The 27,405-nt window shown below is 41.6% G+C and overlaps 1 protein-coding gene across 2 annotated transcripts in view; it reads left to right on the top strand.

The window, feature by feature from the left end:
- Positions 1 to 27,405, top strand: part of WWC1 (WW and C2 domain containing 1) — a 146,730-nt gene that overhangs the window by 53,222 nt on the left and 66,103 nt on the right. Inside the window, exons 1-2 of one of the 2 annotated variants that reach the window (XM_045027916.1) lie at positions 12,310 to 12,420; positions 22,973 to 23,082. Coding sequence is in view for 1 of the 2 variants with exons in the window: in XM_045027915.1 (XP_044883850.1) it covers positions 22,973 to 23,082 (110 nt within the window). In the remaining variant the exon portion in view is untranslated. Of the gene's footprint in view, positions 1 to 12,309; positions 12,421 to 22,972; positions 23,083 to 27,405 lie in introns of those variants that run through there. The other variant, XM_045027915.1, reaches the window with a different exon arrangement.

The raw sequence follows: 27,405 nt of genomic DNA, 5'->3' as shown, positions 1-27,405 counted from the left end.
ACTGTTTCATAACCCAAGTATATTTTGAACATGCCTATGCTTGACTTGAACTTAAGATTTCCCACTATGGCCTTAGTGGTGAGAGTGCTAATGTGGGCAATCTGCCAATCTCTAAATCACTGTATGGTGGTGCTGATCAAAGCAGGAATATACACAGTGAAAACACTGGCAGCTACTTGTGTTCAGTCTACATCAGTGCATCTAGCAGTGGCGGCAACACTGTGAAACCTGAAGAAAGTATTTTGGCCCCATCTGTGCTGAAAGACAATCCTTCATGGCCTAAAACAACCAGCCCAGTTGCATGTTAGTCTTTCTTGAAGCTGTAGCATTAGCCTTTCTCCATGTTGTAATACAGCACAGTAAAACATTTCAGGTAATTGTACAAAATTAGTGACTACTGACTGGATTTTTGTTGTGCTTTTTAGTGCTTCACCTGAAGAGAGAATGCTATCATGTTCATGCTAACATAGAGCACCAAATTCCAAAACAGTTTCCTGAACTGGAATTCAGACTACCAGCTAGAATGGAAGGCACTGAATTATGATCACTGTAAAACAAGTGTGGGGTTCCTAAAACTATCTATTCCATCATCTTATTATTGATAACCCTAAAATGTGAGTTTATGTCTATGTTGTGACTTGAGACCATCTCCCTCTATTACATTATGATTCTGTATAGATTCTGGCTCCGCTATTCAGGACAGTGAGTTTTGTATAATAGAGGGATGATGAGATGAGGGATTAGAAAATTATGAAGACATTAAGTTCATTTAGCCTTTTTAGTTGTAAAAGGAACCTCCCACAAGTTGTGGTCTCTTCTTCAGTTTGTGCAAAGATGGCTCCAGCCCATTTGCTTCTCATAGCGTTGCCAAGGAGCTTTTCAGTGAAATTTGAGAATAGTTAATTTCTTTCCTGCTACTGGGAACCCTTGGGGAACCAGTGGAACTGTCAGGAATCAAGTCAGTTTCATTCTGCTACTCCTTTGGGAAATATATGAACAGCTGTTGAGGAAGACATTGGAACTACTCACTGTAGAGGAGGGCCCAAAGAAGGGAAGCTGCAGGAGGGGGAAACTCTCTCCTTTCTGCAATATTCAGGAGGCTGGGGAATGGGTAGTGTTAACATCAATGGTAATTAAGGAAACCAGTCCTGAGGAATACCGCTGTCTGTGTTCCTTTGCATCACTTGTAATGACCTTTTTATTCTGGTTTTGATGTATGCTCAGTTCATGACTACAGGGCATAATTCTTAGATTTGTTTCACTCAAACAGAAGTTTTAAAATGAGCTGCAGCATTTGCCAGAGCTGTGACTTCAGCCTTAAAGTAGATAAAGGGAATGATCCTGCTCCCCGGGTCCATCATCTTAGTGACACCAGGGTCAGGCCTGTAATGTCATACAAATTCACAAGCATCAAAGTTCTGTGTTAAGGGAGCCAGAAATTCAGGAAGAATGTGAAGCAGGAGTGGCTGTACTCAAGGCTTAGAACAAAGTCCAAGTTAAAGTCTTTGAAATCTTTTACCTTTTGATCTCTCATTCAGTTTCCTATATGGTTCTGTGATAAGCTGTGAGTAGCATTTTTCACTAAGCAAAACCACTGAGAACTTGACTGTAAAATTCCCCAGTGTGTAGATAAGGAAATGTAAATTTCATGTTGTTTAAGTCCTTTCTTCCTATAGAATTCTCCCTGCTTGCCTGGAAAGAACTTTCTGACTCACAGTTTGTGTCTGTAAGCATTTATCTATTTTAGGGATTTTTAACATTTCACAGTGCTGTTGCTAGTGTTCATATCTTATAAGAACATTCCCAAGTGTTACACCTTTTTATGAAATAGCTTGGGTAAAAGTTGTGATTGGAATAAGTAAAGAGGCTGCAAACTTGCAATGCATGCACAGACTGGATTAGAAAGTTAAACCCCATCGGACAACTCTGTTGCATCACACCATCAAAAAAAATTAATATACATTATTTAGTTTAATAAAAATCAAATTATTCGGATGTAATTTCTAGTATGGAATACTTTTGAAGTTGCTACGTCTATGCAGAAACTAGACACTCGCAGCTGACCCATGCCTGCTGACTCGGGCTCATGGAGCTCAAGCTGTGGGGACGTTTGATTGCTGTGTAGACTTCCAGGCTTGGGCTGGAGTCTGAGCTCTGGGATCCTCCCAGCTTGCAGGGTCCCAGAGCCTTGGCTCCAGCTCAAGTCCAGAAGTCTACACAGTGATAAAACAGCCCTGCAAGCCTGAGTCCGCTGGCATGGGCCAGCCGTGGATTTTTCTTTGCTAGGTAGACATACCCATAGTCTCTTCATAAAGTGCAAAGGCAGCTTTACTTGCACCTGGACAGCTACTGGAAATCGTTCTTAGGGTCTCCAATTTCAGAGTTTATCAGAAGGATGTCCCTCTTAATTACCGATGCTGCAGATTACTGCACTGTAGTGTGGCTATTGAAATATGAACTCCAGTCTAGAAAGATTTTAAAGAACTCTTACCTTATCTCAGCCACCTAAAACACATGGGATTAGGCAATTCTTATGCTAACGTTTTAGCAAAAGATCATAGCAAGGTCTTGCAATCCTGCTGGGGTTGGTGTAACTAAGGGCACAATTTGGCCACATGCATGGCTGTTGCTTCACTTCTGTGGATACTGATCATGGGTCTTGCACTCTGTTCTCATCACCTCTTCACTAAACTGTTGGAGTTGGAATCCAAGGGAGTGTTTAGTAGTCTTAGGTTCATGGTGACTGCGTGAAGAAAGACCTGGCGGGGATACCATCAAAAAGAGCCTCTTTGCTGCCACCCCTCCTGCCTCCAGAGGTAATTCTATCCACTCTGAGAAGGCACTCGGAAGGAAAATCAAGTGACTATAGTGATTAACTGCTCTGATGTTCTTGAGGATTGGAGCAGAAAACTGAATAATAAATATGTAGGTGCATAAACCTCACAATTGCTCTTGTAAAGAGAGGATTTCTATAGTCTTAGCAAACTACTTGCTGAGATAACTGTGCTATCCAATCTAGACCAAACTGTCACCGTGAATCTAAGAAGCAGCATTACTTTTATTTATTTTAGAAGGATTGAGACATGTAAAATAATTATTTGTACTTTAATATTGCCTTTCATCAGACATTGTCAAGGCTCTTTACAAATAGTGTGCCTCCTACCATCCATGTGATGAATAGCAGTTGTTATGCTCACTTTATAGATTGGCGGACTAAGGAACGGAGACTAATTTAACCTGCCCAAGGTTATCGTATAGCTAGTACACTGGCAAAGCTAGAACTCAGTGGGTCTCCTACTCAAACCAGTAGATAATAAATCTTATGAGATTACACAAATTGAGTTGTGGATTTTGTTATTTGACAGGAACAAGACCTGGTAGAAATGTGAGGCTATACGTTGACATTTATTTCTCTGCTTCACCCGCAAAAAAACAAAACCAAACTCTCGCTCCTCTTTTCTCCTACAAACCTAGGGTTTAAAAAAAAAATCTTCCAGTTTTGCAAGAAAAGTGGTGCAAGGACTTGCAGACATTTCACCTTGCATGCATGACATAGTCGCGTTTGAATTGTTGCCCATGAAACCTACGGGCTTTGTAAGAAACTCATCTGGTGGAGGAGGAAATAAAAATAATTAAAAAAAAAGGCAAAGTTGTTTAAGCAATTAACTTCTAATGCTAATGCCGCAGTCTTAAGTAGAATCTGACACAATGTGCCCGAGTGATCCAAGGGTTCTATTTGTCAATTATTCAGTAGGCTGTAACTCTCAGTCCAGTGAACTGTAGGAAATACCCTAGTCTGGAGGTCTGCCACTTATAGATAGCCAGTATCGTAAAAGGTTTTATGTGAGTTCATGTGATCTACTCAGAAAACAATTCTGAATTCATTAAATAAGATTACAAATATAAACCCTCCCTTTATTTCTTTGAAGGTATAAGAGGAGCCATGTGGCATGGGGGTCAAAGAGGATTTAAGTGAAATGTAGAAATTTGAAGTTCCGTTGTTATCTGAGGGATTCTTGGCACTGGAGAGCTACACAGACTGTGCAGTACATAGACACATCACAGCAAGCAGTGTGTGTGGCTTCGGATATGACTCTTAGGCACCAGCAAGATATACTGAAACCAAAAGGTTATAAAGATGACTTTGTATCTTAAAATGTAAATGAGCTTTTATTATAAGTGCCAAATTGATACATTATGAGTGTATTATTAGCAAACTTCTGAGATATATAGAGGTACAATTCCCATTATTCTGTAGCTTCAGTCAAAAACCTTATTGTATATGGATGTGATGTTACAGCCATGTGTAACAAACTGCCTGTCAATCAAAAGTCTTGTTATACATGTATTTACCTTCAGATGTGTGTATATATAACGAGGTTTTTGATTGACAACCGAGGAGCTGGATGGAATATATAGAGACTTTCATAATTTGAAATGAAGGGCTCTCTGATCTAATAGTGTTTACACAAGATTGTGCACCAGTTTATATAATATCTGAATTAATAAAAATGAACCCACTGACTTTAGCTGCCTTGATAAATAGAAAAATACAGAAAAAACACTGAACACATTAAAAATCAACATAACTTGCAATATTGAATCAAGGAAACTGTCTGTATGCCCCTTTGCATTGGGTAACTTACTCATAAAAAATTTTGATGCATAAATATTCAAGAATTATATGGAGCCATAAAATCTTTCACAAATTAAGGAGATGTTTAATTCTTAACTTTCTAGTTCCTGCACTAGAACATGAGGAATAGCACTAACTTAAATTTTGTTTTCTTTGATTTTTTTTTTACTAATCTAAAATCCTAAATTAGCTACTTCATATAAGTGTATTCTCTTACAATGCAGGAGCCTTTTTCATATGCTAACAAAATTCATCTCTGCAACAGCATATTATATCCTGTGCTCACTATGCACAATTCAATAGCATGGTTACCAAGTGAGATGTGCTAAAAGATAGAAGCTTTTCAGAACAAGTAATTCTGGGCCACCTAAAAGCTTACTAACACCAGCTTCCAAAATATTTAATTGATCAGTTCCACTTAGGGGATGAACTGTATCAATTGAAGGCAATTGCATCAAAGTTGGGGCTGATTATAGAGGAAATTAAGGAAGGAGAAAGGAAAGCAGTGAAACAAAAGACACACATACCTTGTGTGCCAAGAAAATTAGTCTTGAAATTCCAACTGAAACTATTACACTAGTACGCCTGTTCTTATTACACTAATGTCTTTTCTCTCTCAAGTAGAGGTAAGGCAGCTAGAGAAGAGATGAACATAGGTGATTTCTCAGCAGATGCTTGTGAATGACTTCTAGTGGTCTAGAAGCACTGAGTTATGCTATAATTAACAGGAACATCATTCTTGTCAGGCACTGTCTGGCTGAGGTTACTTGTGCCCTCTGGGTTACTGGAAGTGCTTCTCGATCAATGACAAATGTAGGTGATGACCAGAGTTAATGGTTGATAGTAGTAGAGAAAGGCAATGGAGCAGGTTAATCCAGAAAATGAGGGGAAATATTCCTGTGCTTTTGTGTCCAATAAAATATAAATAGGTTTATCATCTTAAACTTCTTATAAACTTTATAAATTCCGTATAAATCATTCATTACTCAGTTAATGGATGCCTAGGACTGATCCCAAACCTCCTATCCTTAATTTGAGATCCCTGCCCCCTTCTTCTGCCCCCAAGTACTGCTAACTAACAACTTGGGGGCCAGAATTGCAGCCAGAAATCATGGCTATGTCACTTTAGGGCCATACTCCTGGGGATGAGTCTGGAATAGCAGTGTACGAGCGCTGTATGAGCTAGATCTGTGCTGTGCTAGATTTCTGTTGTGAAAACATTAATGGGCAAGCTCACCAAATGGTGCTGGGCATGACAGTTCATTTGGAGGTGTGCACAACCTGATCATATGTCAATCAGATGTTGGCTATTGTTCCATGTTTCTTTTATCTCAACTGCCAGAACAAAGCAGAGAGATTCTTGCAGTTATCTGTCAACTTCCAAAACTCTCTGGATTACAGAGAGTTAATCTATTGTGTATAAAACTGTATTTGTGTATTACAAAATACATGCATAGGTGTGTATATAAGTATATCTCCTAAAGAGAAAAGAGTAGAAGACTCCATGATGTCTACTATGGACCTTTCCATATAGATGTAATTAACCTGTGAACTGTTTGGATACTACACCAATGGACACTATTTAAAAAAGCCTAAGATCTCTAGCACATCTTTCTGTGTATGCCTTTTTCTTAAGCATGGAATGGAAGTCTTCATGTATCTGACTTGGTTAAAGTAGACTTAGAGCAGTACTGAAATTCATTCTCTAGTAAGTTTTTGGCTGTCTTTCTGATATTTGACTCCTGATGAGTTACGTTTTCAAATACGTATTTGGAGCTGATTAGTTAGGAAGAGGTGATGTTCAGTGTATCTTCATGAACAGCTGCAAGAGAAGGAAAGGTTGGTGATTCCTTTCTGACTCCCCTACTGACTAGCTCCTGTCAGACTCTCCCACTACTGTTCTGCTGCTTCCTCACCCTGTCCTAGGGGGTGAGAACAAGTAGGCCCCAGATCTGAGTAGCACCTGTAGCCTAAGCAGGGGGGCTTACTGTCTCATTCCTCTGGTTTTCAAAACTATTGTGCCATCACTGGGAAAGGAAAGAATGGCCATGTAAGGCACTGGACTGAGACTTATGAGATCTGGGTTTAATTCCCACCTATAAACATCTCATGTGACCTTAGGTAATTCATATGCAAAAGGATTTCCAAGAGGCCCCCACGAGGTGCTCTACAGAGGATTTGGTAAAGGTGAATCTTCCATGCAGAATGTGAGTAGTGCTGTGCTGTCTGATTTCTCAGCTGATTGCCCATCTCCTGGTATTTTCAAACCCACAATGCTATTATGCTGTGCCTATGCTCTCCCTGTTTCTAAATATCTCCCACCTAGATTTATGTTCTCTGTATGTGTATATATATCTCCTCACTATATGTTCCATTCTATGCGTCCGATGAAGTGGGCTGTAGCCCACGAAAACTTACACTCAAATAAATTTGTTAGTCTCTAAGGTGCCACAAGTACTCCTGTTATTTTTTACTGGATTTATGGCTTCTTATAACACGTTGTAACCCACTAACCCTCTCTTTTTTTCCCTATGACTGCAGAGGTGTTAACATGCCACTTTGCATTGAATGGTCTCTTAAAATATCTACTAACTAATGCTAAACCATCTGTTCCACCTTGCATTTTGCTGTGAGACTGGGAGTACCTTTCCCAGACCTGAAAAAGGATGTCTCTCAAAAGCTTGTCTCGCTCATCAACAGAAGTTGGTCCAATAAAAGATATTACTGCATCCATCTTGTCTCTCCAAGGTCACAAGGCATTTCAATCTTCTCATGGGATATCTCTGGCCTGCTGGAAGAGTATCCTCAGCACCCTCAAGAAAAATAACAAATAAAAACAATCAGAGTAGGGTCTTTAATCTTTCCAGTGAATCAGTTTAGTTCTTCTTAAAAACAAAATTAGTCCTTTTTGTAAACAGAAAAAAAAATCTTTGCAGATAGGCTTTTCTGAGAACTCGCCGTAGAAAACTAGAATGGTACATTCGTTATTACTGATGTAGTGAAATTCTGCTATGCTCCCTTAATCAAAGATAGACGTTCTATTTGTAGTGGTGCTTTCATTATGAAGATGAGGCCAGCAAGGTAGCAAAAGAGAGTGATAAAAGTAATGTCTAAATTTTTGTTGCGGTTGACTGACTTTTGGTTGTTTTCATTACTAGTGCTCTGCAATGATAAATCACATAAATAAAAATATGTATGTGATTTATCACATGTACTCAGTGCTTTGGCTTGTCATTTGACTCTGGCTGACTACCATTTCCAGTTATTTGGTATTGGGACAAATGGTACAAAAACAGTTGAAACACCTGAGTAATTTAATTGTTTTTGTTTCTCTAAAAAGAACACTCCTCTCTAAAGCGAGCCCAAAAATATATTTTGTGAGCACAAGATTTTTAATAACCCTAAAATCAGTAGAAGTTACTCAATTTAAAAACACACTTTTATGACAAGAATTTTTTTAAAGAGAATCATTCCCTTGCTGTTGAAAAGCCAAACTCTGTAGTACTAAGGACCTGAATGTGAACAGGACTATAAATAGAAGTGCAACCACCTTCATAGATTTCCATTTTCCTGTGTAAGAAACACACACAAAAGGGTATAACAGTGACAAAGGAGACTTAAACAAACAAAACACCTTCCCATTTGAGAATTCCTAGGTGATGGTAATAAATGTGGGTTTAAAACATGCACCTCTTTAGTTGAAAGTATCCTTTTAAATCTGCCTTAGGACCCAACCCTTAGCCCTGGTCTACACTACGAGTTTAGGTCGAATTTAGCAGCCTCAACCACCCACCCTGCCATAAATGTCTCCCCCTTACTCTCACAGATATTGTGGAGCACACAGCAAGCAGTAATAACGATGGGAATATTGGTTTCACTGAGGTCTAACTGAGTCAGTAACCTTGCCAGCAAGGTTTTAAACATCCAAAGGGACATTCTACCACCATTATGCACTTGCTCAGCCTATAGTTGAACTGCTCCTTACTACTGTCCCGGCTTCATGAGCCATGGGAGCAAGGGGTAGGCGGGGTAGGTGCAACCGCACGGTGCTGCTGACTGGGAGAGCAGCCTGAGGCAGAAGCCTCCAGCTGGCATGATATTCCAGGCAGGACTGAATCTCCATTAGATGAAACTTAAAGAAGAGAATGACCTGGAGTCATTCCCATTTTTGTCCAGATGCCCCTGACCGACCTAACCGAGGCCGGCCAGGTGCACCCATGGGACGACGATGGCTAGCAGTCGTATTGCACCGTCTGCCAACCGCAAGGCAAGGCAAGGGGATGCTGCTGTGTAGCACTGCAGTACCGCGTCTGCTAGCAGCACCCAGGAGACATACGGTGACAGTGAGATGTGCGGGCTCCGTGCTTGTCATGGTATGTCGCCTGCGCGGGTAACCCAGGAAAAAAGGCGAGAAACGATTTTTTGCCGTTGCTTTCACAGAGGGGGGGGTGGCCTGACGACATGTACCTAGAACCACATGCGACAATGTTTTTGCCCCATCAGGCATTGGGAGCTCAACCCAGAATTCCAATGGGCGGCGGAGACTGCGGGAACTGTGGGATAGCTACCACAGTGCAATGCTCCGAAAGTTGACGCTAGCCTCGGTACTGTGGACGCACTCTGCTGACTTAATATGCTTAGTGGGGACACACACTATCAACTGTATCAAATCGATTTCTAAAAAATCGACTTCTATTAAATCGACCTAATTTCGTAGTGTAGACATACCCTTAGTGGATGAGTGCCCTCAAAGCCTGACTTCAGTGTGCGAGGAGGGTGCTTGGCTCACTGCAGATTTGGGCCATACATACCTGGGGTGAAATCCTGCCCCCATTGAAATCAATTGGAGTCTTGTCATTAATTTTCAAAAGTACTCAATTGACTTTGGATCCCAAGTGCCATTGACTTCAAAGTTAAGACATGAAATTCAATGAGACCTGCTCCTACATCATTTGGGTGATTTTAGATAATCTCTCCCCCGATGATACAATATGATCTAGTCTCATTAAAGCCAACCTCCAGGGGTCACCCACATGGAATAGCTAGCAGGACTGGGCCTTCTTTTGGAACGCCAGATATTTTTATTGAACTACATTTGATGGCTACACTTTACCCATCTGTTTTAATGATACCTTTAGTCTGAACTGTCTCTTGCATAAGAACAGCATTATTCTGTAGCATGAACCTGACTAAAAATGAAACTTCTTTCAAGTGAGTAGGAATCTGAGGATTAAAACATGGCAAAATGTGCTTCTCTCCAGCCAGATCAGTCTCTGAATACAAACTCTTTCAAATGTACAACTTTCTTAACTGAGAAACTTTCATTTTAAAAAGTGCGTTATGCGCTGTCTGAGCTCAGGATTGGAGCGTGGGATCTCTAGAGTTTAAATTTGTTAAGATTACATATAAAACATCTGGTTGAGATGTGACTTTGGACACATCCTATACATTGTGGTTCTGCTCTAAGAAGTGATTATAAAATGGCATAATGGGGTTCCATGTTCACTTCTGTTAGGGTCTTATCTGGCATGGTGCTAAGCACCACCCAGGAGATGCTACTTCCATGGATTATAGGGGAGTTGAGGATGCTCAGCACCCTGCAGGGTGATTCAGTGAAGCTTTCTCGAAACTAGGAGGAGAGAGGTCAGGGTCAATGAACCCCTAACCTCAAAGTCCCTTCCTCATCTAGGCAAACCTTCAGCATCTTCCTTATCACATCTGATCAGTTTCAGTAAATACCCTTTTCCTTTTTAATTCAACTTAAAATCTGAGTCAGTTCAGTCATTTACTTTTTCATAAATTGCCACCAGTAAAATTCTTTTTACATCTATTATCTTTGTAGAGCCAACATAGCTAAGAGTGAGCAGGATTCTCTTTCTTTATGCATCAATAAGGATTGTTCATCAAGTTCCAGTTGGTTACACTTACTCTCACACACTGAAGGCTAGTGGAGTTGCAGAGGTATCACTGAACCAATAGTATGGTGACAGTAGGGCTGTATGAGTGTAACCTAGGGCATAGCTTGGCCTGCAGATCTTAAGACACCAAAGTTAGTCTCCCAGAGTGAATACACAGGGACTGATTCACCAGTGCTCCCTGGGCAATTTACACTGGTTACTCTAGGACAAAGTTGGTAGCGCAACTTTGGTAAGGCACGTCTTGAGCAGAGGCAGATTAGGGGTTTGTGGGGCCCTGGGCCAGAGCAAGTGGGGGCCCCACCCTGCCCCTCTGCCTGGCACTCCTTCTGGGAGTAGAGTCAGGGCATGGGGGCTTCCCACGCTCCCCAGCAGGAGCACCAGGCGGATGGGTGGAACAGGGCAAGACAAGACCTCACACCCTGACCCTGGCAGGAGCGCTGGGCAGGCCCGCAGAGCGGGTCAGGGTGTAGGTATTTTTTGGGCATGGGCCCTGTTGGCCCAGTGGCTAATCCTTCACTGCTCTTCAGGCTGGACCTCGTTGTCTGGGGAACAGCTGGCTACTCTGCATCTGCATGTTTCTGGTGTGGCAAGTGTTCCTGGGATGTGGAAGAGGCGTGAATTGAATATTTTTATGCTTTGACTATTTCATGGCTGTGGTGAGGCCGATAGGTCCCACACTGGGACCATGCCAGCCCATGTACAGAGGAGGCACACACTGCTTTCTGCTGTCCTGGTGCTGGAATGAATTGGATCCATAGTAAAACCTGATATTAGCCTCTGTCTCAGTTTCCCATCTCACAGTGGTACTGTGTTCTATTAAATTGGTGCTTATTCAGCTCTTTCATGATGAGAAATGCTATACATATGCCATGTCATAGTGGGATATGTTAGGAACACTTCCTTGCATCCATTACTTGGATCTATGTGATTGACCCTTAGGTAACTGACAATCTGAGAAGGCATCCTAATGTATCAGTAAGCTGGACAGGAGAAAACAAGACTTGCTCAGCTTCCCCAGTTTATACAGCTATTTTACCAGTAAGCAAACCCTTCACTGTAAGTCTGGAAGAAACTGTGAACTGTTTGCTGCCTGAGTAGTGCCCCTTCCTTCTAGCCACATACGATCTCACAGAAGGTAGCTCATTTTTGAGGGTGCTGGTTTATGCGCAGTGTATAGAATGAGCATAATATCTGTCTGTGTACTTGTAGGGGCACAGGGAAACTAAAGGAGGGTCTGAGGAGTAGAGGATGAGATGTTTGAGGTCTGTCTCAAAGGAGCATCCATGAATGCATGGCAGCATGCTCATTCAGTCTTAATCACAGAACAGGGGGAACCTCATGAGTGCAACTTCATTAGTCATGCAGACGCTGCCTGGAGTAAGGACCTAATCTCGTAGTGCTATCTCCCACAGATAGAATTGGGCCTGTAATAGAAATACTATTTTGCTACACACAAAAATCTAAGTGTTACTAACTTCCTCAGATGATTCTGGGTCTATGCTTGGAAGCCTGAAGCCTGGCTTAAAAACCTTAATTTGTTTTGCGGCTGGAATTTCTTTAGAAAGAAACTTTTAGTAATATGTGCACTAACAGTATGAAAGGTAGATGGACACATGGGAAAGTCACATGTAGTTAGAGCCCACCCTCCAAGTGGAATAACACTTACATGAGTCAGTTGGTACAGTCCTTTAAGAATGTGTGTGTGTACAGTGAGAAGGAATGGAATCTTCAGGAATGGTTACCACAGGGATGTTTCACATAATGAGACAGAAGGACAAACAAGGTTGACTCTGATTCTGAGCACTTCAGAGACTCCCCAAGTCTACTAGTAACTGTCAGTGGTGATCTCTGTGTTCAAATCAAAAAGTAAGTTTCCAAAAAGGAGAATTCTGCAATTGTACCTTGACAGGAGCTGTCCAAGTATTGTGCAAAAATGACATGTCGATAACTGAAAAGAGCCTCACCTTTTAAATGCCTCATAAAATTCCTATTGCGTAATGACTGTGCTTAAGGAGGGAGACACCATCAACTTAAAACGACACTTGTCTGAAAGCTTGCTTATCACGCTATAGTGACAAAATAACCCCAAATATCCCTATATCTGAAGGAAGAGAACATTTTTCCCCCCTTCCTTTTTTACATTTAGTTTATTTCATGAATCTGGCTATACAAAATACTGTCAAGTTCGGTTTCCACTAGATAGATAATGCCCCTCACCCAATCCCTCTGTGCATTTCAAACAGTAACGGGAGAGAAAAAATGGATGAAAATTAGGAAACTCCCAAGTCTCATTAAAGTCACAAATATGCAGGGGGAGTAATAGCAGGCAGATGTATTACCTGAAACAAAACTAGGTTTATTTTGTCAGCTTTAAACTAACCACTTTCTTCGCCATCTTAATGAGGTATCTGTACTTGTGTCTGAATCTATAATAATGCCCTTCAGTATAAGAAATATGTCCTTATCTTGATACACCTCTCAGATGAACAGGATGCAACTTGCATCCCCTCCCTTGGGGGCATCTGCACTAAAACAAGGATACAGTGTGGGAGGGGCCAGTTGGTACCTTTACACCTCGCCTAGGGACAGTAGCTTCAAACTCTCTGGTCACATACTAGGGTGACCAGATGTCCCAATTTTATAGGGACAGTCCTGGGTTTTGGGTCTTTTTCTTATATAGGCTCCTATTACCTCCTACCCGCTGTCACAATTTTTCACACTTGCTATCTGGTCACCCTATCACATATACATAAGATCCTTGTAAGTGGATGCTACCTGAATCCATGCATCTTGCAGATGCTCTAACCCTGCATACTTTGTGGATTGTGCTGGCCATCTCCAGATCTCCAAGCAGACCTGGGGTTGTAAATGGCTTGTACTGCTGCAAATGGATTTTCCACATCTGGAGGACTTGAGCCTGGGTTCCCAGGGCAGAAGTCAAGGCATGAATCACATCCACTATCTTTAATATAAAAACAGGAATGTGTTGTAGCTTCTTCATACGGGACTTCCCACCATTGTAGATATGGTATTTTGCTATCAGTTATATTGTCTCATCTCAAACATCTATTTACACCTATTTTCAAATGTCTGTATAAGTCATCTTGTCCAGTCCTCTGCACTCATGGCAGGAAAGAATTATCTCTATACCATCCCTGACAAGTGTCTAACCTGCTCTTAAAAATCTCCAGTGATGGAGATTCCACAACCTCCCTAGGCAATTTATTCCAATGTTTAACTATCCGACAGTTAGGAATTTTTTCCTAATGTCCAACGTAAACCTCCCTTGCTACAATTTAAGCCCATTGCTTCTTGACCTATCCTCAGAGATTGAGAACAATTTTTCTCCCTCCTCCTTGTAACAACCTTTTATGTACTTGAAAACTCTGTCTTCTCCAGACTAAACAACCCAGTTTTTTTTTCAATCTTCTCTCATAGATCATGTTTTCTAGACCTTTAATCATTTTTTATTTTTGCTCTTCTCTGGACTTTCTCCAATTTGTCCACATCTTTCCTGAAATGTGGTGCCCAGAACTGGAAACAATATTCCAACTGAGGCCTAGTCAGCATGGAGTAGAGCGGAAGAATTACTTTTCATGTCTTGCTTACAACACTCCTGCTAATACATCCCAGAACGATGTTTGGTTTTTTTGCAACAGTGTTACACTATTGACTCATATTTAGCTTGTGATCCACCACGATCCCTAGATTCCTTTCTACAGTACTCCTTCCTAGGCAGACATTTTCCATTTTATATGCATGCAACCAATTGTTTCTTCTTCTTTGCAATTGTGCTTATTGAATTTCATCCTGTTTACTTCAGGCCATTTCTCCAGTTTGTCCAGGACATTTTTGGATTTTATCCTATCCTCCAAAGCATTTGCAATCCCTCCCAGCATGGTATTGTCCAAAAACTTTATGAGTGTACTCTCTATGTCATTATCTAAATCATTGATGAAAATATTGAACAGAACCGGACCCAGAACAGATCCCTGCAGGACCCCACCTGTTTGTTAGACTCAGACCTGAACGAAACCCCCAGTCCAAACATCCTGGTCTCTGGGAAAGATATGAACTGTAGCTTACCCCTGTTTTAAAAAATAGATTGACCCAAAGCGTCATATCCAATCTGAACTTGATCTGCATGATATAAAGAAGTTGCTAAATAATCATTGCTTTAAAACCTATTTGTTATATTAAGTCTGTATTACTAATCAAGTAAACCACTGGAAAGACTATTTTGAGGTTGCTGTGAGCCTTCTAATAGTAGCGAGTGACTGTTTTTCCTTTGTTTGTTTGTTTGTTTTTTGAGTGCTAAACATAGTTTTCACAGATAATTGAGGTTTATTGATAGAATGATTTGACTTCCTCCAGGTTCTGAATTGTCACTAAGTAAGTGTTCTGCTTATCATCCAGAATGAATTGAATTCCAGTGGTGAAAAAGCCTCTTTTGCATTGGTTTGGACTGAGCAGAGAAAAACCACCCACCCAGGAGGAACGAAGAAATATAATAATACACAGTGGTCCTAATAAAGCATCCAGTAATGTCATCTTCCACGTTTCCCAAACCTGTATGGAGATGGGAGCCCATGTCCTAGAGGCTTTCATATTCAGCCATTATGGGGTAAATTACCAGAAAATAAGCACCCAGTGAACAATATAGGAAATGGGTCACCTTTCAAACTTATTATTTCAGCCATAAGTAAATCCAGGGGAACTTTTTGATTCTTGATAGAACAGAATAGGAGTGCAACCTCCTAGGGCATCACTCTTTTTAAGGACTACCTACCTGGATTGTCACTATTTAAAAGGGGAACTGTGTCTGCTTAGTAACAGTGTGAATACTCTCTCAGAGCCTGGAGGTAAAGGAGTGCCATTCTGAGACTTGTTGTGCAATCTGAATTATGGCAAACATGCATGTGAATTACCCAAGGCAATAAGGAAAGGCCAACTCAATTTCTTGTTTAAGCTTGAATGAGAAGAATAATTAAGCTTGTAGCTTATGTTTTAAAATGTGACTTTTAGGATCCTATGCTGCCCTCTTGCTCATCTCTGGATTGTGGACCAAGGGATTGGAGGGAGTTTAAAGAGCCCTAAATCTATGAGAACAGAGAAGAGCCAACAGACTATGCTGACTTCTTCTTTCACAGGAAATTCTTCATACCTGTTCTGCACAGGTGGGGCAGTGAGTGAAGGGGGAATGCTGAGCCAAGAAGAGGGTGAGGGTGGGGAGTAGCCTCTGCTTTTTTCCCATGATTATAAATCTTTCTAAAAGGTGACAGGTATATTAAATACTGTCACAATTATTTTACAGGGTGCTATTTGAGAAGAGAGAGTACTAGCTTCTGTTGAGATGATTTTTCCTGGGTTAATTTGGCAGCCATAAATGTTTAAGTAAAATGTGATGTTCATACTGAGGACTGGAACTGGAGGATCCTGACAAATGCTTTTGTATATCTAAAGTGGGGTTCACAGGGTAGTATATGAACATCTCCATTGTTACATTGCTATAACCTTTCATCGTATTATGCTGTATTAATCCTGTTCAGAGAAACCTTTCATTATTAGAAGTCTGTATTTTGATTAACAGCATCTTTGTCTTCAATAGGAATTTTGCCCTAGTGAGGGCTGCAAGACTGAGTCTTTGGGGCCAGATTAATCCCTGTGTTGGGAGAGAGGGAACGCTGGTTGGACCTCTCAGTATTGTCTGCTGTTGAGGGCCAAGGCAAGGCTAGGGCAGCTCTGGGGCTGCTCTAATTTGGACTTCCTACAATAATAACCTGTGTTGTGTTTACAATAGGAGGTAGCTGTCAGGGCATGGCCATGCTCCCTCCAGTTCACCTTGCAGGGGCCCTTGGGCCAAAGTGATTTCAGAGACAGCACAGAGCTGTTGGAACTAGCTCTGCACTGGGCTGTGAACTGCTCTGCATCAGGTGAATTTCCAGGGGCCTGTGTGGCCCCTCTGTGTCAGCATAGCATAGCTAGTGTGAAGTGGCTACACCAGGGCCGCCCAGAGGATTCCGGGGGCCCGGGGTCTTCGGCGGTGGGGGGCCCTTCCGTTCCGGGACCCGCCGCCGAAGTGCCCCGAAGACCTGCGGCGGGGACCCCCCGCCGCCGAAGCGGGACCCGCCGCCGAAGCGCAGCCCGGTCTTCGGTGGTAATTCGGCGGAGGGGGGCCCCGCCGCGGGTCTTCGGGGCACTTCGGCGGCGGGTCCCGGAACGGAAGGGCCCCCCGCCGCCGAAGACCGGGCTGAACTTCGGCGGCGGGTCCCGCTCCGTCTTCGGCGGTAATTCGCCAGCGGGGGGTCCTTCTGCCCCGGAGCGGAAGGACCCCCCACCGGCGAAGACCGGGAGCGGCAGAAGCTCCTGTGCCCGGCCGCACAAGAGTTTGCCGGGCACCCCGGAGCGAGTGAGGGACCCCGCTCCAGGGGCCCCGAAAAACTCTGGTGGGGGCCCCCGTGGGGCTCGGGGCCTGGGGCAAATTGCCCCTCTTGCCCTCCCCTCTGGGCGGCCCTGGGCTACACTGACCTCACATATATCCCTGGGCATGTAAGGCCCATAGTCACTAGGGAGAGAATGAGACTTTTTTTTGTGAAATGAAGTCAAAGTATTTAATGCTGCTGCTTTTTATAGCCAACGACATTTTCACTTTAACCTTTTGAATTTAGTAGAAGCAGATGCAATTGTAAGAATGAAAAATGAAAGACATCACTTTAGGTTACACCAGGGGTCGGCAATCTTTCAGAAGTGGTGTGCCGAGTCTTCATTTATTCACTCTAATTTAAGTTTTTGCGTGCCAGTAATACATTTTAGACTTTCTCTAAGTCTATAATATATAACTAAACTATTGTTGTATGTAAAGTAAATAAGATTTTAAAAATGTTTAAGAAGCTTCATTTAAAATATAATTAAAATGCAGAGCTTCCCGGACCGGTGGCCAGGACCCGGGCAGTGTGAGTGCCACTGAAAATCAGCTCACGTGCCACAGGTTGCCTACCCCTGGGTTACACAGAGATTGCCAGAGGGGTTTTTTCCACCTGTTTAAAGAGACTTGGTTTTAAATATCTGATTTTGATTAATTGTTAATCAGGACCTATTTTTGCCTTCTTTAAATGTCTCTGGCCTAGTTGGTTTAGGGTTAGGGTTAGGGTTGAGTGGAGAAGAATGCAAATGTTAGTATCTTTTTTTATAACACTCAGCATGTGTACATGGTGCTTTAAAACAATTGCTGTTTGATACAAACATGAAAAAAGTAAGCTGTAAAATGACTGTAGCTACACTAAACATCCCATTTTAAGGAACTGTAGATGGCCCAATGTTCAGGGCTCAAATGGAATCTTGGGCCTTGAGTGAATTCTAGGGAATTTTGCTTAAATCTGCTGGTTTGTTGGTGTGAGCTTCTGTGCATATCAGTGGCATAGCTAGCATGGGACATTTGGGTGGGCCTGGACTTCGGGTGGGCGGGCAATGACATAGGGCAAGAGGAGGGAGAGTAGGAAGGATCGGGGGGCCCGCCTCTGCCCTCCCCTTCTAGTCCAGCCAGCCTTGTGTGGGACGATGGATGCTCTACCCAGAGGCTCCTGGGGGCCCCGCACATGCACCCATCTTTGGGAGGGGATGCCGCTCTCCAGCATGCCCGGCTCCTGGAACCTGTCCCCATCGCACCGCCCACAATGGGCCTGGTTCTCCAAGGCGGCAAGCCTACGTTTTTGATGATCGTCGCTACTGGGAGGGCCAGCCGGCCACCCTCCTCCTCCTCCTCCTGCTGTGGCATGCATGGATGCTAAGTGTGTAGGCTGCAGCCCACCAGACCCACCCATAGCTAAGCCTCTGGTGCATATATTTATTAAATTTCGTTATTCATTTAATGAATAATTGATATTCAAATCTAATATCCAAATCTAATCTGAATTTTTGGTGCCCAAGGAATGCAAGATTGGATCCATGCTGGGAAAAGAAAACATACACAAAGCAAATGAGCCATGAAGTGCAGAGTAGTGTAATATTGTAAAGCAAAACAAATAATAAAAATGAATAGGAAAACTCTTGTATAGAAACATCACAGCAATCAAACAGGTTATTTTAAAGGAATAAAATGGTTTTATTTCAGCAAAACATTTCTGATTTTTTTTTATTAAACTGATCTATTTTGGTTCATCTTGATGGTTGGTAAAGGGTTATTTGTTAAACGCTGCAAAGTTTATTGAGGAAACCAATAAAGAAAGAAAAAATTCTAGATTTACTCTGAATATGCTACTGGAGGGTCAAGTCAGTCACTGAATGGGGATAGTCTGAAACCTTTGTGTTTTAAATGTTTCAGAGGGCCGTGCCCTCGCCTGCATGTGCTGTTTCTGCCTAGGAAACAGGGAAACTTCCTTTACATTCTCTCATTTGGGAGTGGACAGTCCTTGTGGGCAGAAGTAATGGGGTTTGTTGCCAAAATCTCACCCAAGATCCATGGAGGCCAGAGCCCTCTATGTGCAGGCCTTATTTCCATGCTGACTTTCAACCTCCTCCAAGCCTTAGTAGCATACTTCCTGTGAGAACCATATCTCCAAACCCATTGGCTTAGGTCCCTCCCAGTAATGGAAGTTCTGCAGCCTGGAGAAGGATGGCAAGTAGAGTGAGCTGCAGTGGAGGTAACATAACAGTGGAGAGGGCAAATGATGGTGCAGAATGGTTGGCCCCCTGGCCAGTCCCTGTGTGCGTGTGTGGGCGGGGGGTGTACCATGCCACAGAATTTGGTGCTTTTTCTCAATGGCCCATAGTTTTGCTAGCTTTTTCTCTCCTCTGCCCATGCTGAGAGGGCTGATGTGTCCTAAAGTGATTAACTTCCAAAAATCTGATTAGATAGTATGTCTTATGACTTCTCTAAACATTTTTGAAGTCCAATTGAATATAATTATACGTGGGAGCCAGTTTATTTTGGAAAGAACATGCCATTTCTATACTCCCTCGCTTTGTGGATAGGAAATTATAGTGATGTGCTAGCTATGACTATGGAGTTATAACTTGGTGAGGTACTCCAGTTTTAAAGGACTGCTAAACACCATAACATCTTCTGGGTAAACATGTAGGTTTCAGAAATAAAATACCTTGACCCAAAGGTACAACATTGAAGCTATAAGGAGAATAAAATCTCATACAGCTCTACCTCGATATAACACTGTCCTTACCGCGTTATAAGTGAAACCGTGTTATATTGAATTTGCTTTGCTCCACCGGAGTGCGCAGCCCCCCCTCTCCCCAGAGCACTGCTTTACTGCGTTATATCCAAATTTGTGTTATATCGGGTGGCATTATATCGAGGTAGCAGTGTATTGATAATCTTATAAAGATGTTATTTGGACATATTTCTTTGTTTTAAAATATTTGTAATAGAATTTTACAACTATTTACCTGGTGATTTATAGCAATCCTTTACTGTCGTGAATACTTGAAATCTATTTGTACACTTTGAGTTTTGCTAGGGGAACATATTTAACAATTTGCTATAGCAGACTAACTACTTTAAGGGAACACATCTAATAAGGCTAAACGAAAATGCAACAGAGATTAGGTTTAGAGACCTTCTTGTTGTCTTACATAGCTTTTATATGGGATCAAGGTTTGGGATCTGGAAACCTGTGAGACCCAGACAGTGACAAACTGTATTTTTTTCCTTGTCAAACATATTTTAAATGTTGGTTTTACCAGGCACATAAAAATGCCTGTTTGTTCTAAAGTGCTGCTCTATTCTGAAAAGTAAAGATATCCAGGATGAGAGAAGTGACGTTCCTTGTCTGTCTCTCAGTGACTCTAGATTAAATTTGCTCAGTTTACAAGTAAATATGTTACCTACCTAGCCAGCCTTGCAAACTTGCCCTTGGATCTGAAAGCCATGCTGGGTTCATCCAGGCTCGTGTCTCTCACCAGTAATAAAAGTTGTCTACTAGGAATATAGTTAATATATCTGTTAATGTGTGAGTCAGAATAGAATCCAGCTCAGTCTCCCTGCTAGCTCTGCAGAGCAACAGGCGTAAAATGCAATATGAATAACTTCAGTTACTAAAATCAGTACAACTGACTCTAAATGTTTTCAGGGAGTAGGTATGTTGGGTGCGTTCTCTTTTTAGCTGCTTTTCTGACCATAACTGTACTTGAGGATAGATCACAGGTAGACTCTACTAGAAAAGCTAGTCAGAATAGTTCTTATTGAAGTACATTAGAACAGCCATACTGGACTAAACCAGTGGTCCATTTATCTCAGTATCCTGCTTCTGATGGTGACCAGTGTCAGATGCTTCAGAGGGAATGAAGAGAACAGGGCAATTTTGAGTGATCCATCCCCTGTTGTCCAATCCCAGCTTTTAGCAGTTGGAAGATAGAGATATCCACCACAGGAAGTTGTTTCCCAGATCACCTAGGCTAATAACCATGGATGGACCTATCCTCCATTAAATTCTCTAATTCTTTTTTGAACCCAGTTATATTTTTGGCCTTCTCAACATCCCGTGCCAATGAGTTCCACAGGCTGACTGTGCATTGTGTGAAAAAATACTTCCTTGTGTTTGCTTTAAACCTGCTGCCTATTATCGTCATTGGATGACTCCTGATTCTTGTGTTATGTGAAGGGATAAATAACACTTCCCTGATCTCCATCCCATTCATGATTTTATAGACCTCTGTCATATCCCTCCTTAACTGTCTATTTTCTAAACTGAACAGTCCCAGTTTTTTTAATCTCTCCTCATCTGGAACCCATTTCAAAGCCCTAATTGTTTTTGTTGCCCTTCTCTCTAGCTCAGTTCTAATGTATCTTTTTTGAGATGGGGCAAGAGTACTCAAGGTGTGGGTGAACCGTGAATTTATATTGTCTATATCGTTCTTGATGGTTCCTAACATTATTTCTTTTTTTTACTGCTGCTGCACATTGAGCAGATGTTTTCAAAGAACTACCAACATTGACTCTCAGATCTTTCTTGAGTGATAACAGCTAATTTAGACCCCTTCATTTTGTATATATAGTTGGGATTATGTTTTCCAGGCATGCATTACTTTTCATTTATCAACACTGAACTTCATCTGCCATTTTGTTGCCCAGTCATCCAGTTTAGTGAGTTCCCTTCGTGACTCTTAGTTAAGTCCAAAGCAGACGGCAATCTTGAATAATTTTGTATCCTCTGCAGATTTTGCCACTTTACTGTTCACCCTGTTTTCCAGATCATTTATGAATATTTTGAACAGCACAGGCCCCAGTGCATATCCTTGGGGGACGCTGCTATTTATCTCTCTCCATTAGGAAATCTGACCATTTATTCCTGTCCTTTGTTTCCTGTTAGATTTTAACCAGCTACTGATCCATGAGAACTTTTCCTCTTATCCCATGACTCCTTACTTTGCTTAAGAACCTTTGGTATGGGATCTTGTCAAAGGCTTTCTGAAAGTCCAAATACACTATATCCACTGGATCATCTTTGTTCACATGCTTGTTGACACCCTCAAAGAAGTTTAATAGATTGGTGAGGCATGATTTCCTTTTACAAAGCCATGTTGACTCTTTCACAACATATCGTGGGTATATTGTATATATTGATATTGTAATCGCTAGTATCACCTCTAGAGCCTTGCTTAAAATTGGCCTCTGTACCAGATGACCGGAGAATAGCTAATGTAGTGCCAATTTTTAAAAAATAGGTTACATACCACAGTTAGTAGTTCTGCAGTTTCATATTTGAGTTTCTTCAGAACTCTTCGGTGAATACCATCTGGTCCTGATGACTTACTACTGTTTAATTTATCAATTTGTTCCAAAATTTCTATTGACATCTCAGTCTTGGACAGTTCCTCAGATTTGTCACCTTAAAAGAATAAAAAGAACTTCACTTTTCAATTAGTTATATTGCACATTTTTGTAAAACTGATCTAATTTAATGTCATTAATAAAACCAAATTTATTGCCATGCAATGACTGACGTCATATGGCAAATGGTCCCACATTCCTCGCCTCCTTACTATTGATTATGCAGCTTTAGCTATTCACACTTTGTAAATCACATTTCTCATCTTGCTCCTACTTGTCTACATTTTTTTGTTGTTTTTTGTTTTTTTGGATGCATGACTCGCCCGCAAAGAGTCTTCAGTCTTTCAGTTATGGGAGCAGAACTCTTTCTGGCAAAGTTCTTAATGTTCTCCTGTTGAATGAGTACTGGCTGAACCAGACTAGGGCTGGGAATTTTGTCAGAAAGTGAATTAATCTTGCTGTTAATTTAGACAGAAAGAACAACTTGTGGATAATCACTAAAAAAATGAACCCTTTAAAATGTAGGCTTCCATTATTTTCCCATTGAATCTTTTCAAGAAGGGCTAATATATTTTTTAAGTACTTAGCTGGAAATTTAGTGTGTAAAATCAATTTTTTTTTTTTTTTGCATTTCAGGTATACTAAACCACTAACCTTTGCTGACTGCATTAGCGATGAATTGCCATTAGGATGGGAAGAAGCTTATGACCCTCAAGTTGGAGTTTATTATGTAGACCACAATTCCAGTAAGTGATATATTTTCTGCAATACATTATTGTGTATAGCCCACTTATTTACTGATTCATTATGCACACATTATCATAGCATATTAGAAATAAGCTCCAATAGCCAAACAACATGATCACCACAAATAGACCACTCCCTGCACCTTGACTCCACCCAGAAGACCTAAATCTCCAGAAGCTGGATTCTCCCTCTCAAGGATGCAAATATCTCCTTAGGAGTTGCATTCATAGTGTGAAGGGGAGAATCGGGCCTCTGCAGTTCATCATCCTCTATCTGCTATGAATGGTTTATCACTCCCCAGCTGATGAAAAGGCCAAGTTCCTAAAGGACCTGGGTGCTGAGGACGGCAGTCCACTCTCTGGATGAAATTCACCCCCGTGCAGAAGGTCAACTCAAAGCACTTAAATGGTGCAAAGACCTTGTGCTGGCCTCCGCACATGGCTGAATTTTACCCATTGTCTCTAAATACTTCTCGGAGTTCCGTAAGTGTATGGGGGAGGTGTTTGCTTAATACAGCTCTTCAGTCTCTCTTCAGAAGCAAAAGTTTTAGTAAAGTAGATTTGGAATATAATAAATAGTACACCATCTTGAGATTATTAATATTTGTAAGTTTTCATGCAGTTTGAGTCTCAGCACTAAGGCTAAACCACTGGATGCCTTCTTGATAAGGCTGCTCCATGGGCCCAAAGTATTGTGCATTACAAAAAGCTTAGATGGCTTTCAGAGAAATTGAGTGCAAACATGCATATTTATTTCAAAGTACGGTAGCTGGATACATATTACAAAGGCTGCCGATATGAAATATCAGTGTAAGTTTGTTTTTGAGCCGTATTAGAATCAGACCCCTATAAGGCATAGCTCTTGCAAAGAAATAAACTTCATTTGCTCCACACTATTGTTATTTAGAGTATGGTAAGAGGGCAAGCCATTTTCCCAGTCACGTAATCATCCCTTTTAACGAGAGTGTAGATAAGACCAACCTTAATAGGGTATGGTCATCTTATTGTCTGTATTTGTTTTGAGTAACAAGGTTATAATGGAAATGGTGACAGGCAATTATTGACAGCCGTGTGCACTGCTGCTGATATGACACAGGATTTCAGGGCACTAAATTTTTATTTGGGGGCGTGGGAGGGGTATCATAGCAGCTCCTAGATACCCAGATCAGGTTTTCTGTTTAAAATATAGTTCGCATTCTGATGCTGGGTACAGCAGTGTGCGTTTGAGATTCAGCTACTGTGCATGATCTAATGTTCCCAAAAGATCACAAATTCTATGGGCCCAGGTGGCTGGCATTGGAATGACGACTGAAGTGAATGGCAGGGCTAAGGAGAAGCTCCAACTCTGGTGATAGGGTAGTGCAGGGAGAGACTCGATAGAACTCATCCAAGAAACAGATGTGACTTGACAGATTCTTTTTGGAGAAGACTGTTCCAATCAATCATCCAAAAACCCACCACAGTGCAATGTCCAGACCCTTTCATAGTTAAATTTCTATGATTCACATCAAAAGAGAGATTGTTCTAAAAGACAATAGTGAGGGAAAGAACTGCACTGCAGCTAGTAAATGGGGGGTGGGAGAGGACTTCCCCCCCACCCCAGGACTTCAGCAGAGAACTTGAAAACAACATTTTGTGGCAATTTAATTTCTAGTGTTCATTGAAATAAAACAGGTTAGTTTTGTATGCCTTGAGATGTATGTAAGCAGCTGATAAACTGTTCAGCTGTTTTTTTAGACCATGCGTCCCAAATTTTTAGCTGGCCTGAAAATATGGCTGCAAAACTTGTCATTAGTTTTCTGGGCAAAATATACAGATAATTGTAGGTGGGCAACATGCCTGCAATTACCTGATTTGCAGGTGTTGCAGTGTTACCCAATTTTCACAGGAAAAATACATGTTCTCATATACACAAATATGCTAATTCAGAAAACTGCTGAAAATTTAACCTGTTTCTTACTTGCTGCCTTCCATGAGAATAAACTTGAGACAAATTGCAAGTAAATACTGTATGATAAATTTTTGTGTATTAAAAATAAAACAAGTATAGGTACTTTTTATTTCTGTCAAAAATAAGTTACCCAACCTAGCCCTGCATAAGATTCAGATATAAAGTGAATAAAATTCAATGCAAATACCAGGTGCCCCATTTCACTTCTGAAAGTGACCTGAATATTTTATCTTGTACTTATATGGCCCCCATCATTACAGTATCTGAGGGCCCCACAAACACTGTGTTTACTTTAGCAACACCCCTGTGAGCCAGCGAGTATTAGGATTGCCATCCTATAGCTGAGGATACTGAGGTGCAGAGGTCTTAGACCCCTGCCTAAAATCAAATGGGAAGAGTGGCAGAGTAGGGAATTGAGTGGAAGGCTCATGAGTCAGTTCTGAATCACAAGACAACGTCTGAAGTTCTGTGTCCATAAGCTAGTTGTTTTGCCAACACATTCTCCAAGACTTTGAACATTAACATTCATGCTCCCACAAGATAAGGGCTGAATACTCAAGTCCTTACTCAGTTTAATTAGGTATGGATTGCTCCCTCTGCTGCCCATATCCACAAATGGAACAAACCCTCTGTGCTTGGAACTCACTCATCTCATGTGGGTGTGCTTGTTGGGGAGAAAATAACTCTGCAGCACTTCCTCGTCCCTGCCCCACATACCTCCATTCCTAACGCTGCTAATTACTGGGTGTACAGGAGAGGGGAAGGAGATCGAGCACGCCAGCAGGATGAGTTCATGGGAGAGGGTAGGGAGTGTTGGCCTTCAGGTGAACATATTCCATTCCTCCTTGGTCCAATCCTACAGAGACTTACTAGAAAACAGTATATAGCCTGGGACTTGCCTTTCCAAGAATTCTTGTTACCAGGGTGCTAGGGGACCAAAGGCAATCCTGAGGCATGAATGGCCCAGACTCCTGTGGATCCTGAGGATTTGCCAGGTTTGGGAGCTAAATGAGCTCCACAACCTCTTCTGGTGATAGGGGAACTCTGCCTTGATGGATTAACAGAGGCCTCCACAAGGGGAGTCTCTGGCGTGATCCCTATGAGCCTGCTCCCAGCGGTTTTGCCCATAGAGAGGGGTTGACCTGCATTTTTACGTAGTCATAAACTCCAGATGAAGCCAGAGGACCAGCTTGACTCAGTGTTATTCTGCCTGAATAAGAATAATTGGATTTGGCCCCCCCAAAATGAAATCACTTTACTCTAGCATATATAGAGAAAAGTAGGCCTTGCTTTGTGGAATAAACTAACTTGCTGTGACTCATTCAGACTGTCAGAGCTAACAGATGCTCAGAGAAATACTTTGGACAGGGATATTGGAGGCAGAGTATTGAAGGCAATTCTGTCATTAAACTGCAAGAGGAGTTGCTCTGTTAATCTTCCCAGCAGGATTCTAAAAGGAATACAAATCAGCTTTGTCTAGCTATTTCTTACCACTGACTCTTAAGAGAAGAACTCATCAGAGCAACTCTTCAGACAGGGAAAACTCCAAAAAATGTTCCCACTGACCGTCCAATCTTGCTAATTAGGATGGTCTTTAAGACACTATAAAGAAATTTAAAAATAGCCTACTAGTTCTTGCTGACTCATTCTCACTGTAAGCATGTATGACTTTTATAAAGTAGCCTATCTTGCAGTAATATCAGTCAGTTATTAAATTAATAAACTGGTATAAAAGAAAAACATATGGTGGCCATTTTTATTCAGGGCAGAGAAGGCATTCAGTGAAGTTTGTTGGAAATACTTGTTCTGCTTTCTCCATAAATCTGGAGTAGACAATACTTTTCTGTAGCTGCACTGGGCTCCTGATACTTCAGTCTGATTCACATTGGCATATCCTCATAGAAGTCAGTGCAGCTTTGCTCGTGCAAATCTAATTGAAGGACTGAGGCCTAAATGACCACTGTTACTCTTAAAAGCTTTGGTTTCTTATGGATGGCAAACCCCACAGATATTGGGCACCAGACAGTTTAAAGAATATTGCAGGTATGTTGGTGGCATCAGAACCAACTCAGAACTAGAACTGGCTTGAAACTTTATCAACAAATTTTGATTGGGGGGGGAGGGGAGAAAAATCACTACCCCCATTTTCCAAATGAGCTCTATTCATAACCGTAGTAGATCAAACCATGTTCAGCTTTCTGTGGCTGATCAACAGAGACATCTTTGTGTTGCTCTCTTACAGAATCACTTGGAGAAGAGACTAAAGTGTTACCACTCCCCAGGGACTATTTCATATTGCACTGTAAGGGAAGGAATTTTCAGTGTGGTAGCAGGTTTAAAATATTTCAGTCTAATTATAAGCAGTATGCCCA

The sequence above is a fragment of the Mauremys mutica genome, chromosome 8 (genome assembly GCF_020497125.1).
Source record: "Mauremys mutica isolate MM-2020 ecotype Southern chromosome 8, ASM2049712v1, whole genome shotgun sequence".
NCBI classification, from domain to species: domain Eukaryota; kingdom Metazoa; phylum Chordata; order Testudines; family Geoemydidae; genus Mauremys; species Mauremys mutica.
This window is presented reverse-complemented; position numbering and strand designations above follow the sequence as displayed.